The sequence below is a fragment of the Trichomycterus rosablanca genome, chromosome 13, assembly GCF_030014385.1.
Source record: "Trichomycterus rosablanca isolate fTriRos1 chromosome 13, fTriRos1.hap1, whole genome shotgun sequence".
Taxonomy (NCBI): Eukaryota; Metazoa; Chordata; class Actinopteri; order Siluriformes; family Trichomycteridae; genus Trichomycterus; species Trichomycterus rosablanca.
The window spans coordinates 17,343,979-17,359,445 of record NC_086000.1 but is presented as its reverse complement, the minus strand read 5'-3'; the positions used below and the strand labels follow the sequence as shown (position 1 = coordinate 17,359,445).

At 39.8% G+C, this 15,467-nt stretch overlaps 1 protein-coding gene across 1 annotated transcript in view; it reads right to left on the bottom strand.

Annotated features, from left to right (window-relative positions):
• Window positions 1-701: 701 nt before the first annotated feature.
• Window positions 702-15,467, bottom strand: part of itpk1b (inositol-tetrakisphosphate 1-kinase b) — a 55,271-nt gene continuing 40,505 nt past the window's right edge. Inside the window, exons 6-11 of the mRNA XM_063007350.1 lie at window positions 14,948-15,046; window positions 12,760-12,800; window positions 7,160-7,325; window positions 6,462-6,529; window positions 5,840-6,002; window positions 702-4,439 (exon numbers count right to left, since the gene is read on the bottom strand). Coding sequence (XP_062863420.1) covers window positions 4,117-4,439; window positions 5,840-6,002; window positions 6,462-6,529; window positions 7,160-7,325; window positions 12,760-12,800; window positions 14,948-15,046 — 860 coding nt within the window. The 3' untranslated portion in view covers window positions 702-4,116. The remainder of the gene's footprint in view (window positions 4,440-5,839; window positions 6,003-6,461; window positions 6,530-7,159; window positions 7,326-12,759; window positions 12,801-14,947; window positions 15,047-15,467) is intronic.

Below are 15,467 nucleotides of genomic sequence, written 5' to 3'. Positions count from 1 at the left end.
CATGGGCATGAATTGAACCCTGGCCCACCAAATTTTGAAACTGTGAATTTAAAGAACCTTCAGGACAGCTTTGGTGCTGTGTGGTAGCTTGTGGAACTGGTAACATTGCACTGGTGGATAGAAGCATGTATTTTACTGAATATCAACAAATTTTGGAAGCAAATGTGACACTGTAAGCAAATCAAAGATCAAATATCTCCACTATAAACTACTTTATGAAAAACAAGCTGAAGTTTTTTGCATAGTCCTCACAGTCTTCTGAATTAAAGATGATACAAATCTGCAGGCAGATCTTAAACATGCTGTGCATGCAAGATGGCATGAACAAACCTTTAAATCCAAAGTGTTCTGCAAGAAGAAGCGGACATAACTCATAACTGTCTCAAAAACAATGCCTTGCTCATGTGCCCAACAGTGGCAACTTGGTGGTAGTATGATCACTAGTTCAAAACTGAACTACTGAGCCACAATGGTCTTATTACAGCAGCTTAGACGTCAACATTGTAACTGTACCAATTTAGTTCCTGTGAGACCTTCCAAAGGGAAATGAGACAGTTTTAGAGAGTGGGTAAAATCCACAAACCAGTTTCTCTTAAAATAAAAGAAGGAATTAGAAATAAAATTCCCCACATGGCTGATAAAGATCCCGGCCAACACATATTGCTGATGCACTCAAACAATAAACAGAAAAGACCAGACGGTACATTTTAAAAATGTTTTATCTCAAAGGAATCACCAAGTATATATCTGATTTGTAACTTATAAAACACACTATGTTATCTATATAATTGCATGTATAGCATGGTTGTGCACTGAACACATACACACAGCCTATAATACAACGTTTCTAAGTAAACATTCAAGTTGATTTTAAGAGAACAATGCTCAGTTGAAGTACAGAGAAGGGTTTAACCATTTCGAAGCACAAAGGCAAGAGTACAATACGGAGTCACAATATAGAGCAGTGTACAAAGCCATCATACTCTTATTACCTTACACAGCTGAGAAATGAGCCATGTGATCCAACACAACCCTAATCTAACCTCATACTAGCTAATACCAGTCATATAAAACCTGTAGAAATCATTCCTTGTGAGATTATGATTTGCAAAAGTGGAAAACTGCACTTATTTCATATCTACTCATTGAAATACATTAGGTTCGAAACATCCATTAGACAGACTTAGAATATTATACTTTTTGTATTTCAACTAGCCAAAGTATAAAATAATCCTTTTTGATTCACGTTGTGCAAAGGTGCTTATACATTTGGTTTCTACACTGAAAAGTAAATCCCCTAGGTGATGAAAGCAGGTATTTTCAAATTGCTTAGTCGAAGTACCAAAGTTTCTCTGTATTAATTAAATATTCAAATGCTTCAGTGCTGACTTTACATCTTTGTTGTGTAAAAAATGGGAGAAAGGCAAATCAATACATCACAGAACTTTGTACTAACCTGTCCATATTTTAACTGCACCTGTACAAAAAATAGCTGTTGCTTGTTCTTATGCAAAGTAAACATAAATGTCTATTAACTTTACATAAAAAAACTGGTGATATTTCATTTTATACAGAACATTAACTTACTACATTTATCTTCTCTACATTTTGTTCTCTTCTGATCTGAAAATATACAGGGTTTATTGTTTTTAGTAAGACCTAATTTTAGCTCAATAAAACCACGAATGCAGCATGTATTAAGACATCAATTACACTAAACAAATAAAAAATTAAGTCATAATGTTTAGATTTTAAAGATGTATAAAATGCCCTTAATTCAGTCAAACATTTGCATTCTTCTAGTAAGGAGCAAAAAACCTGCTGAGTCTCCAGAATCACCGACATTTGTTTGAATTAGAACTAAATTAGTTGCTATTTGGAATGCAATTGCTCGTTTCATTAATAGAATATGTAAATAATGGATTTCGCTGTTATACGAAAAATAATCTCCACCAAAAATACTGGAATGCAAGAACATACACACACAGTGGTAAATTAGTTTTACAGTTCAAACATTAATGACACCTGACATTGCAATGACGCATTGAATTCCTTTAAAACAGTGGTATTCAAACTTTCTGCCAGTCTTACATACATCTGATAGATGTACATACCTCCCCACCACACATCTCCCCATATATATTATTTCTTCTTAACACTAATACATAGAAGCATATACGGATACAGCTAGTAAAACTACATTAACACATACTCTGTGTTGTTTTAGTGTGCAACAGCTGTTTACTTGCTAACTTTAACATACAGGTAACTTTAAAAAATAAAATATTAAATGTACCATTTTATACTAATATCTTTAACTTAGCAAACTGGTGCCTATAAAGGATGTTTTAATTTTTTACACGGGCATCCAAACATTTGTGAGGCTGCACTTCTCTGCTATATTTGACGGGTCAGGATACTGTTATCTAATTATTATAACAATATTTATAGTATATTATAGTATTTTTTATGTAAGTCAATTAGACTGCTCAGTTAGGTGCTCTGGACATCAGTCATAATGGAGTACATAAGTACAATATATGCTATTATATGAATGAAATTATTAGAAATTTTATTTAGTATTTGGAATTGTTAAATAAATGTTTTGGTTATGCATAGGGGTTTATGGCAGTTTATTAAAATATTGACTGCCTCCTTGCAGTACCATAACTTTACAGATCTGGAAAAGTCTAGCTGATATTAACCTGAACCCCACAGTTTGAATACCACTGCCCTGAAAGGATCATGATACGTCATAAAGCAATGCATGCAGAGACATTTCAGGTATCCTGATGCTTTACTAAAGCTTTATAAAAGAATTCTAAATTCCATGACACTGAACCTCTCTCTGTAGGAGGGAAAAGGTGGAGTAATAGCGCAAGTCTACCAGCTTCACACAAAAACACATCAGATTCCATCACAACCTAAGACTGATACTTGACATGACACATGAAGCCATCTCCCCATGTAGTAAAATGTATTATTTAGATACGTACGCTATATGGCTGAATGTTTATGGATAACCAAACCCAAAAATCTCATCCAGTCCAATGGGACCCACGGGAATAAATAATGACTTGCTTTTGCCTTAACTGTTTGGAGAAGGCTTCCTTGTATATTTTGAAACATAACTCATAACTAATTAGGATTCCATTTATATATAAAAGATATAAAGCATTACTGAGGTCGGCCACTGATGTTAAGCAGTAACAAGTAAGCATCCCAGATATATGAAATTGGATTGAGATCAGGGCTCTTCAGGTCAGTAAAGCTCATCCCAACTAAATTTAGCACAGTCCATACATAGACCTAGCATTGTGTGTAAGGGAATTGTTACACTAAAAATAAAAGAGCATCTCCTAATCTGTAGCTACAAGGCTGTAAGCAGACAACTATCTACATGTTAATTACCTTCCCCTCATTAGGACTATTGGGCCCAGCCCAAACCATAAAATAACAGAACCAAACACAATTCATCAATACTTTTCAGGTGACATGATGCACATAGGCAGCATTCTCCTAGCATCTAGTGTCCTAGTGTCATCCTTCTGATCAAGAGAACTTCCAAAACCAGATGGGAAACTTAAGTTCAATGAAGGTGCCTTTAGTAAACCTAAAGCTACGGTCAATATTAATCCACTAGTAAGAGAGGGGTGTTAAGATCATTTTGGCTATGTAGTGTACGAGTCTAATAGAACAGAAATACGTTTTACATCCACCATCTTGCCAAAACCAACAGCATAGCGAAACAGCTGTGAATGTCATTCCTGTCCCTCAAACTCTCCAAATGCCTAGTGTGTTCCTCAAACTTGTCTGAACTCATTCTCCACAGTGCTTAAACATAAACCACAAAAAACTCCAGCATGAGTTGTACAACAAATCTGCTGATCAACACAGAAGTTCACAATACAGTACTGTGAGTGTTAAAAAGTACACAAACGGTGTAAAGAATCCATCATCTCAGTATCAACACTGATGGTCAAATATAGTAAATGTTTCATTCTGATTACAGATATCTTATTAATATCAATTATTAATATCAACGTGTTTATTAATATATATGTATTTTTCCCCCCACTGTTTTTGCATTTTATTTAATGGCAGGACAGAAGCTGGTCACTGCGATGAGGCCTTGGTGGCGATGGTGGCCACACAGTGCTGCTGGAAGTTGGGTGACATGGCCGAGTTGCAGCCCAGTCTCTGGCATTGACTTTTCAGTCCTTCGTCCCCCTCCAAGATCCATGCACTACTGCTGGTGTCTGAGTCGCAGCGTTCCTGTAGGGAGACGTCATCTCGTTCCTCTAAAGCTGGGGTCGGTAATGTTGTCGAGGTGAGCGGAGCCAATGAAGAGGCGGGTCTGTCGCTTGACGTCTGGCCTTGCAGAACGCTGGTGATATGGTTCAGGAGGTCAGTGAAGAACTCTGGAACCCCCTCATAACCTGCAAACAGGTGCAGCATGTAAGAATGAAGGCGTATCCCCATATTAGAAATACTACATACTAGAGCTTTAGATTTTTTTACCAGTCCACAGAAGCATTACTATTCACCAAATACTTCACAGTCAGTACTGTAATTCTATATTTAATTAAAAAAATATTTTGACAAAAATTGTAGCCTAGTGGTTAAGGTACAGGACAAGTAATCAAAAGGTTGCTGGTTCAAGCCCCATCACTGCCAGGTTGCCACTGTTGGGACCTTGAGCAAGGCCCTTAACGCTCAATTGCTTAGATAATATACTGTCACAGTACTGTAAGTCGCTTTGGATAAAAATATCTGCTAAATGCCAAAAATGTAAATGTAGCTGTATAGATTGCTTGTTGCTACGTGAATTAATTTTGGATCAGTGTGGAACTATAACTTGTAGATGTTAATCTGTAAGACTATAGGACACAAGACTAGTGTTGGTATCAAACAGGAATCGCTTTACTGGCTATGTTAAACAGTGCACTGTCCACATCAGGCTGCCTGAATATTGGAAGAATCAAAGACAGGTCAACAATTGAACATTTAAAAAGTCATAAATCATGATGTTAAATATAACTGTGGTTGGTATTTACAAGGATCTTCTACTTTTATTCTATACAGCAGTGGTAGTAATATGCAATTTTTTCTGCAACTGGCAGCTCTTAAGTCTGTATTTATTTCTCAGTTGTCTTTTTTCTCTACATGTTCTTATCTGTTCTTTTTCCATTTTGTACTGCTGTAACAAGTTAATTTACCTGAGGGGATCAAGTCATTTTATGTTTTATTTTACTACCAGCTTTGTGGAATCTTACAATGTCCAGCACTGTGTTCCCTTTTTAGATGGTTCCTTATTTAAACCTGCATAGCTGCATTAAAAAAAAACATGTGCTTAGTAATGAAGCAAAACATACATATTGCTTATGATAAAATTGTTTCCTAAATAGGTACTGAATATAACAATGTTGGGCTGAATTAACCCAAACATGACCAAAACACACACAGTCCTTTTTAAACTGTCGGATTTATAACTTTTCTTGCTCTGGGATGTTAAGCTGACTGCTGTAATAATACACATAAGCAAATACTCAGAGAGGCTAAATACTTAATGGTAATTAAGATATGATATTTACAATGCACTAGTGCACACTGAATTTACATTTACATTTTCAGCATTTAGCAGACGCTTTTATCCAAAGCGACTTACACAATGAGCAATTGAGGGTTAAGGGCCTTGCTCAGGGACCCAACAGTGGCAACTTGGTGGTAGCGGGGCTTGAACCGGGAACCTTCTGTTTGCTAGTCCAGTACCTTAACCACTGAGCTATCACTGGCCCTGAATTTCACTGAATTGCTATGTTTTGTGATCATTACTCACCGGGGAATGCGTTGATGTCAATGACCGCATGTTGACCTGTCTGGTTGTTGATGATGACATCAATACCGAATAGCGACACTCCCAAAGCCTGTCGCAGAGATTTGGACAGCTTTCTGATAACTTCATCGTTCGGTGGCTGGGAAACCCCTTCTACATTATCTCGCTAAAGAAACAAAAGAGAAATGTTTCAAAACGCTGCAACGTTGTTTTATATACCCACCTCACTACCAAGCCATCAATATTTCTATTCATACTGCCATCTGACCCGCCAACCATACCTCTGACCGAGCAGCCATCTTTTTATTTACCCACTCATTCACCCAAATACCCAACCACTCATTCATTTTTTTCACACAAGCACCAATCCATTTATTCACCCACCCACCCATCCATTCATTCATTTTTCCACAAGTACCCATCTATTTATGTGCACATCCATTTCTTTATCCCCTGAGACAGCCCTTTATGTAAATGACACAACCATTTACCTCTTCAACAAACCACCCATTCATTTATCTATTTTTTTCACCCCTAAAATTACTTCCTTTACTCTCATACTTTGAATAAGAGCCTGTAGAATGCAAAAAATGAAACTAGGGAAAAGTCAGTCAGTGGTACTTACAGATGTGAGATCTGAGGATGACTCTGGCTTGGACACATTATGACTATTGAAGAAAATAGCTTTCCTGTCTGTAAAGACAAAAGGAGGCAAATGAATAAACATGGTTTCCGTGGTTTCTTTTTCAGAGTATCACATGAGTGTAGAGATTCAAAGCAGCCACTAGGCTGCAGCAGAGTCCAGCAGGTGATTACAACACACAGGAGGAGTACGGCTGTAAGTGACCTAAGACTTATTTGGATCTTCCAGGGTGATGCTCATCAGTACATGTTTGCATAAAGCTTACAGAGTCGTTAACTAGTTTGCATGCAGGCTTGTACAGTAATGCATGCAAAAGAAAATGCAGAATAAGGCAATGGAGACTGGCCACATTAATGATTAATTCATTGTTGAATAAAAGGAACAGAACGTTTGAGTCTGTGTGCTAACATAAATCTACAGTGCAAGCCATATTATAGTTCAGTGTTATTTATGATAGCACGCTTCAATAGATAGTACTCAATACTCATCAACATCAACCTTTCTTCAGACGAGTTAAGGGCAAATCCTTACGTTTGACCAAGTTATAAAAATGCAGGACATGTTAAAACACCACTTCTATGTATCTATGTAAGAGCCTGGATCTGAGTGATGAAACAAAATACCATTTAATACACAGATTATTACTATTATTATCACTAGGGAACATAACTCAGACTTACCAGCTTGACCATTTGGGAAGTTCTTTAGGGAGGGTCTTTCCACCACAGTGTAGGACTCGCCCACTACAAACACCTTATAGAGCACTGCATTGTGGTTAATAAAGCTCTGAATTACACATGGAGGCTTCACACCCTTCAGGTCCTCAGCACTAAAGATAATGGCCATCTGCAGAGAGAATGTAGTATAAATCATCTCAGCACAGTATGAGGGGGTTCTCATTAAGGTCGAATTCCGATTGCTAGTGTAAATGACAATGGATGAATTCAATTGTTGCCAAAATTCCACTGCTTTCCTGCTTAAACTTCCATTTACCACATACCATTAGCACCCTTTTCAAGCCAAGTAGCTATAACTGCATTGACTTCAATTTGTTATACTGTTTGTATAGTTGTTTATCAGTCAGTTTAGAAGAAAGACTTTTAAATCACGTCAATGCGATATCGTTTCAACTGACACAGTGTTGTTGTTCTTGGTGCAATGTCTGTTGAAATAAGATCCGCTTGCCAATCCACATAGTAGTACATTACATTATTATTACATACACACTGAGTCATACAGATCAGCAGTATGTTTTAGGATCAGCAATATTAGGGGTTGAATAACTGACATGGCAGTATTAACAAAATATCCTGCTACTCTTAAATACAGCATTTAGTTTCTTTGTTTCTGGATCATTCAACTAATAAATACTTCATTTAAAGCAAAATCTAGCTCTGCTACAGTTAAACATCCTTATTTTCTTTGAATATCTGATTGCAACTACAAGTGCTGGTCAAAAAATTAGAATATCATGAAAAAGTTGATTTATTTCAGTAATTCCATTCAAAAAGTGAAACTTGTACATACAGTATATTACAGTGTATCACAAAAGTGAGTACACCCCTCACATTTCTGCAAATATTTCATTATATCTTTTCATGGGACAACACTATAGACATGAAACTTGGATATAACTTAGAGTAGTCAGTGTACAGCTTGTATAGCAGTGTAGATTTACTGTCTTCTGAAAATAACTCAACACACAGCCATTAATGTCTAAATAGCTGGCAACATAAGTGAGTACACCCCACAGTGAACATGTCCAAATTGTGCCCAAAGTGTCAATATTTTGTGTGACCACCATTATTATCTAGAACTGCCTTAACCCTCCTGGGCATGGAATTCACCAGAGCTGCACAGGTTGCTACTGGAATCCTCTTCCACTCCTCCATGATGACATCACGGAGCTGGTGGATGTTAGACACCTTGAACTCCTCCACCTTCCACTTGAGGATGCGCCACAGGTGCTCAATTGGGTTTAGTCCATCACCTTTACCTTCAGCTTCCTCAGCAAGGCAGTTGTCATCTTGGAGGCTGTGTTTGGGGTCGATATCCTGTTGGAAAACTGCCATGAGGCCCAGTTTTCGAAGGGAGGGGATCATGCTCTGTTTCAGAATGTCACAGTACATGTTGGAATTCATGTTTCCCTCAATGAACTGCAGCTCCCCAGTGCCAGCAACACTCATGCAGCCCAAGACCATGATGCTACCACCACCATGCTTGACTGTAGGCAAGATACAGTTGTCTTGGTACTTCTCACCAGGGCGCCGCCACACATGCTGGACACCATCTGAGCCAAACAAGTTTATCTTGGTCTCGTCAGACCACAGGGCATTCCAGTAATCCATGTTCTTGGACTGCTTGTCTTCAGCAAACTGTTTGCTGGCTTTCTTGTGCGTCAGCTTCCTTCTGGGATGACGACCATGCAGACCGAGTTGATGCAGTGTGCGGCGTATGGTCTGAGCACTGACAGGCTGACCTCCCACGTCTTCAACCTCTGCAGCAATGCTGGCAGCACTCATGTGTCTATTTTTTAAAGCCAACCTCTGGATATGACGCCGAACACGTGGACTCAACTTCTTTGGTCGACCCTGACGAAGCCTGTTCCGAGTGGAACCTGTCCTGGAAAACCGCTGTATGACCTTGGCCACCATGCTGTAGCTCAGTTTCAGGGTGTTAGCAATCTTCTTATAGCCCAGGCCATCTTTGTGGAGAGCAACAATTCTATTTCTCACATCCTCAGAGAGTTCTTTGCCACGAGGTGCCATGTTAAATATCCAGTGGCCAGTATGAGAGAATTGTACCCAAAACACCAAATTTAACAGCCCTGCTCCCCATTTACACCTGGGACCTTGACACATGACACCAGGGAGGGACAACGACACATTTGGGCACAATTTGGACATGTTCACAGTGGGGTGTACTCACTTATGTTGCCAGCTCTTTAGACATTAATGGCTGTGTGTTGAGTTATTTTCAGAAGACAGTAAATCTACACTGCTATACAAGCTGTACACTGACTACTCTAAGTTATATCCAAGTTTTATGTCTATAGTGTTGTCCCATGAAAAGATATAATAAAATATTTGCAGAAATGTGAGGGGTGTACTCACTTTTGTGATACACTGTATATTCATTCATTACACACAGACTGATATATTTCAAATGTTTATTTCTTTTAATGTTGATGATTATAACTGACAACTAATGAAAACCCCAAATTCAGTAAAAATTAGAAAATTAGAATCAGAAAATTAGAATATTACCTAAGACCAATACAAAAAAAGGATTTTTAGAAATGTTGGCCAACTGAAAAGTATGAATATGAAAAGTATGAGCATGTACAGCACTCAATACTTAGTTGGGGCTCCTTTTGCCTGGATTACTGCAGCAATGCGGCGTGGCATGGAGTCCATCAGTCTGTGGCACTGCTCAGGTGTTATGAGAGCCCAGGTTGCTCTGATAGTGGCCTTCAGCTCTTCTGAATTGTTGGGTCTGGCGTATCGCATCTTCCTCTTCACAATACCCCATAGATTTTCTATGGGGTTAAGGTCAGGCCAGTTTGCTGGCCAATTAAGAACAGGGATACCATGGTCCTTAAACCAGGTACTGGTAGCTTTGGCACTGTGTGCAGGTGCCAAGTCCTGTTGGAAAATGAAATCTGCATCTCCATAAAGTTGGTCAGCAGCTGCGTTGACCTTGGACCTCAGAAAACACAGTGGACCAACACCAGCAGATGACATGGCACTCCAAACCATCACTGACTGTGGAAACTTTACACTGGACCTCAAGCAACGTGGATTCTGTGCCTCTCCTCTCTTCCTCCAGACTCTGGGACCCTGATTTCCAAAGGTAATGCAAAATTTACTTTCATCAGAGAACATAACTTTGGACCACTCAGCAGTCCTTTTTGTCTTTAGCCCAGGCGAGACGCTTCTGACTCTGTCTCTTGTTCAAGAGTGGCTTGACACAAGGAATGCGACAGCTGAAACCCATGTCTTGCATACGTCTGTGCGTGGTGGTTCTTGAAGCACTGACCCCAGCTGCAGTCCACTCTTTGTGAATCTCCCCCACATTTTTGAATGGGTTTTGTTTCACAATCCTCTCCAGGGTGCGGTTACCCCTATTGCTTGTACACTTTTTTCTACCACATCTTTTCCTTCCCTTCGCCTCTCTATTAATGTGCTTGGACACAGAGCTCTGTGAACAGCCAGCCTCTTTAGCAATGACCTTTTGTGTCTTGCCCTCCTTGTGCAAGGTGTCAATGGTCGTCTTTTGGACAACTGTCAAGTCAGCAGTCTTCCCCATGATTGTGTAGCCTACAGAACTAGACTGAGAGACCATTTAAAGGCCTTTGCAGGTGTTTTGAGTTAATTAGCTGATTAGAGTGTGGCACCAGGTGTCTTCAGTATTGTACCTTGTCACAATATTCAAATTTTCTGAGATACTGAATTTGGGGTTTTCATTAGTTGTCAGTTATAATCATCAACATTAAAAGAAATAAACATTTGAAATATATCAGTCTGTGTGTAATGAATGAATATAATATACAAGTTTCACTTTTTTAATGGAATTACTGAAATAAATCAACTTTTTCATGATATTCTAATTTTATGACCAGCACCTGTATACAGTGTATCACAAAAGTGAGTACACCCCTCACATTTCTGCAAATATTTCATTATATCTTTTCATGGGACAACACTATAGACATGAAACTTGGATATAACTTAGAGTAGTCAGTGTACAGCTTGTATAGCAGTGTAGATTTACTGTCTTCTGAAAATAACTCAACACACAGCCATTAATGTCTAAATAGCTGGCAACATAAGTGAGTACACCCCACTGTGAACATGTCCAAATTGTGCCCAAATGTGTCGTTGTGTCATGTGTCAAGGTCCCAGGTGTAAATGGGGAGCAGGGCTGTTAAATTTGGTGTTTTGGGTACAATTCTCTCATACTGGCCACTGGATATTCAACATGGCACCTCATGGCAAAGAACTCTCTGAGGATGTGAGAAATAGAATTGTTGCTCTCCACAAAGATGGCCTGGGCTATAAGAAGATTGCTAACACCCTGAAACTGAGCTACAGCATGGTGGCCAAGGTCATACAGCGGTTTTCCAGGACAGGTTCCACTCGGAACAGGCTTCGCCAGGGTCGACCAAAGAAGTTGAGTCCACGTGTTCGGCGTCATATCCAGAGGTTGGCTTTAAAAAATAGACACATGAGTGCTGCCAGCATTGCTGCAGAGGTTGAAGACGTGGGAGGTCAGCCTGTCAGTGCTCAGACCATACGCCGCACACTGCATCAACTCGGTCTGCATGGTCGTCATCCCAGAAGGAAGCTGACGCACAAGAAAGCCAGCAAACAGTTTGCTGAAGACAAGCAGTCCAAGAACATGGATTACTGGAATGCCCTGTGGTCTGACGAGACCAAGATAAACTTGTTTGGCTCAGATGGTGTCCAGCATGTGTGGCGGCGCCCTGGTGAGAAGTACCAAGACAACTGTATCTTGCCTACAGTCAAGCATGGTGGTGGTAGCATCATGGTCTTGGGCTGCATGAGTGTTGCTGGCACTGGGGAGCTGCAGTTCATTGAGGGAAACATGAATTCTAACATGTACTGTGACATTCTGAAACAGAGCATGATCCCCTCCCTTCGAAAACTGGGCCTCATGGCAGTTTTCCAACAGGATAACGACCCCAAACACAACCTCCAAGATGACAACTGCCTTGCTGAGGAAGCTGAAGGTAAAGGTGATGGACTAAACCCAATTGAGCACCTGTGGCGCATCCTCAAGTGGAAGGTGGAGGAGTTCAAGGTGTCTAACATCCACCAGCTCCGTGATGTCATCATGGAGGAGTGGAAGAGGATTCCAGTAGCAACCTGTGCAGCTCTGGTGAATTCCATGCCCAGGAGGGTTAAGGCAGTGCTGGATAATAATGGTGGTCACACAAAATATTGACACTTTGGGCACAATTTGGACATGTTCACTGTGGGGTGTACTCACTTATGTTGCCAGCCATTTAGACATTAATGGCTGTGTGTTGAGTTATTTTCAGAAGACAGTAAATCTACACTGCTTTACAAGCTGTACACTGACTACTCTAAGTTATATCCAAGTTTCATGTCTATAGTGTTGTCCCATGAAAAGATATAATGAAATATTTGCAGAAATGTGAGGGGTGTACTCATTTTTGTGATACACTGTATATGTTAAGGATGTAAATATTTGATTACATGTGATTAGCTATCAAAGAAATAACAATGAGTCTTACCTCATGGGAGTTGGTTCCATGTGCAACTCGTGTTTTACAAACTGAAAATTAAAAAAAAAGACACAATTTGCTTAAACTCAATGCTACATAAAGTGTACTGCATTAATACATGCAAGAACAGTGTGTATATATAAATGTGGTTTAGACGTTTGGAGAGCAACATTTTGCTGTCTAGATTAAACTTGCGGCACTATTTTTATGCAAACGTGAGCCTAATTTGGTTCTCCATAACCACTTCACTGATGTTATTAGTTCAGACTAATAAATTAATATAACTGATTAATAAGTAAATGACAATAATGCAATAAGCTCAATTGATGAGTCACTGCACATCATACATTATAAAACAGAACAGAAACAAATTCTGAACAGCCTGAACAGGTACGTTTCTAGTGCGTCTATTTATCTGTGGCAGTACCCTCAATGCTACATATCCTGAACTTTTATATACAATATATACAGTGGGGCCAAAAAGTATTTAGTCAGCCACTGATTGTGCAGGTTCTCCTTCTTAGAAAGATGAGAGAGGTCTGTAATTTTCATCATAGGTACACTTCAACAAAATGAGAAAAAAAAATCCAGGAAATCACATTGTAGGATTTTTAAAGAATTTATTTGTAAATTATGGTGAAAAATAAGTATTTGGTCAATAACAAACAAGCAAGATTTCTGGCTCTCACAGACCTGTAACTTCTTCATTAAGAAGCTCTTCTGTCCTCCACTCGTTACCTGTATTAATGGCACCTGTTTGACCTCGTTATCTGTATAAAAGACACCTGTCCACAGCCTCAAACGGTCAGACTCCAAACTCAACCATGGCCAAGACCAAAGAGCTGTCGAAGGACACCAGGAAGAAAATTGTAGACCTGCACCAGGCTGGGAAGAGTGAATCTACAATAGGCAAGCAGGTTGGTGTGAATAAATCAACTGTGGGAGCAATTGTAAGAAAATGGAAGACATACAAGACCATTGATAATCTCCCTTGGGGTCAAGATATCATCCTGTGGGGTCAAAATGATCATGAGAACGGTGAGCAAAAATCCCAGAACTACACGGAGGGACCTGATGAATGACCTGCAGAGAGCTGGGACCAAAGTAACAAGGGCTACCATCAGTAACACACTACGCCGAGAGGGACTCAAATCCTGCAGTGCCAGGCGTGTCCCCCTGCTTAAGCCAGTACATGTCCAGGCCAGTCTGAAGTTTGCCAGAGAGCATATGGATGATCCAGAAGAGGATTGGGAGAATATCATGTGGTCAGATGAAACCAAAATGGAACTCTTTGGTAAAAACTCAACTCGTCATGTTTGGAGGAAGAAGAATGCCGAGTTGCATCCCAAAAAAACCATACCTACTGTGAAGCATGGGGGTGGAAACATCATGCTTTGGGGCTGTTTTTCTGCAAAGAGGACAGGACGACTGATCCGTGTTAAGGGAAGAATGAACGGGGCCATGTATCGTGAGATTTTAAGCCCAAACCTCCTTCCATCAGTGAGAGCATTGAAGATGGAACGTGGCTGGGTCTTCCAGCATGACAATGATCCCAAACACACCGCTCGGGCAATGAAGGAGTGGCTCCGTAAAAAGCATTTCAAGGTCCTGGAGTGGCCTAGCCAGTCTCCAGACCTCAACCCCATAGAAAATTTGTGGAGGGAGTTGAAAGTCCGTGTTGCCCAGCGACAGCCCCAAAACATCACTGCTCTAGAGGAGATCTGCATGGAGGAATGGGCCAAAATACCAGCTACAGTGTGTGCAAACCTGGTGAAGACTTACAGGAAACGCTTGACCTCTGTCATTGCCAACAAAGGTTATGTTACAAAGTATTGAGTTGAACTTTTGTTATTGACCAAATACTTATTTTCCACCATAATTTACAAATAAATTCTTTAAAAATCCTACAATGTGATTTCCTGGATTTTTTTCTCTCATTTTGTCTCTCATAGTTGAAGTGTACCTATGATGAAAATTACACACCTCTCTCATCTTTCTAAGTAGAACTTGCACAATCAGTGGCTGACTAAATACATACTAAAGGTTCAAAATAATGTTCCTTAGATTACTTCTTTTTCCATTCTTGCATAAAATCATCTATGTACTTTTTTTTAATCAATATTGCATGAAGACATAAATGGGTGTCTAAGTAAAACAAGATGGTTTTTCCCCCCCAACAGGAAAGGGAGGGACTTACTGAAGGGGAATGTAAGACCATGTTGCTCGATCTGTTCCAGTGTGTCTGGCCCACACTCACTATTCAGCACCATGAATGGCGGAGAGCAGATCCTCTTATCTACCAACAGGAAAAGCAGGGGTCAAATATTTAAAATCAAAATATAATTTCAGAAAGACGTGAACTTCTGCATTAGTTATTCACAAAACATGGTTTATTCAATGTCGCAAAAGTTGCAGCAAACTACAGGGGTTGGACAAAATAACTGAAACACCTGTCATTTTAGTGTGGGAGGTTTCATGGCTAAATTGGACCAGTTTGGTGGCCAATCTTCATTAATTGCACATTGCACCAGTAAGAGCAGAGTGTGAGGGTTCAATTAGCAGGGTAAGAGCACAGTTTTGCTCAAAATATTGCAATGCACACAACATTATGGGTGACATACCAGAGTTCAAAAGAGGACAAATTGTTGGTGCACGTCTTGCTGGCGCATCTGTGACCAAGACAGCAAGTCTTTGTGATGTATCAAGAGCCACGGTAT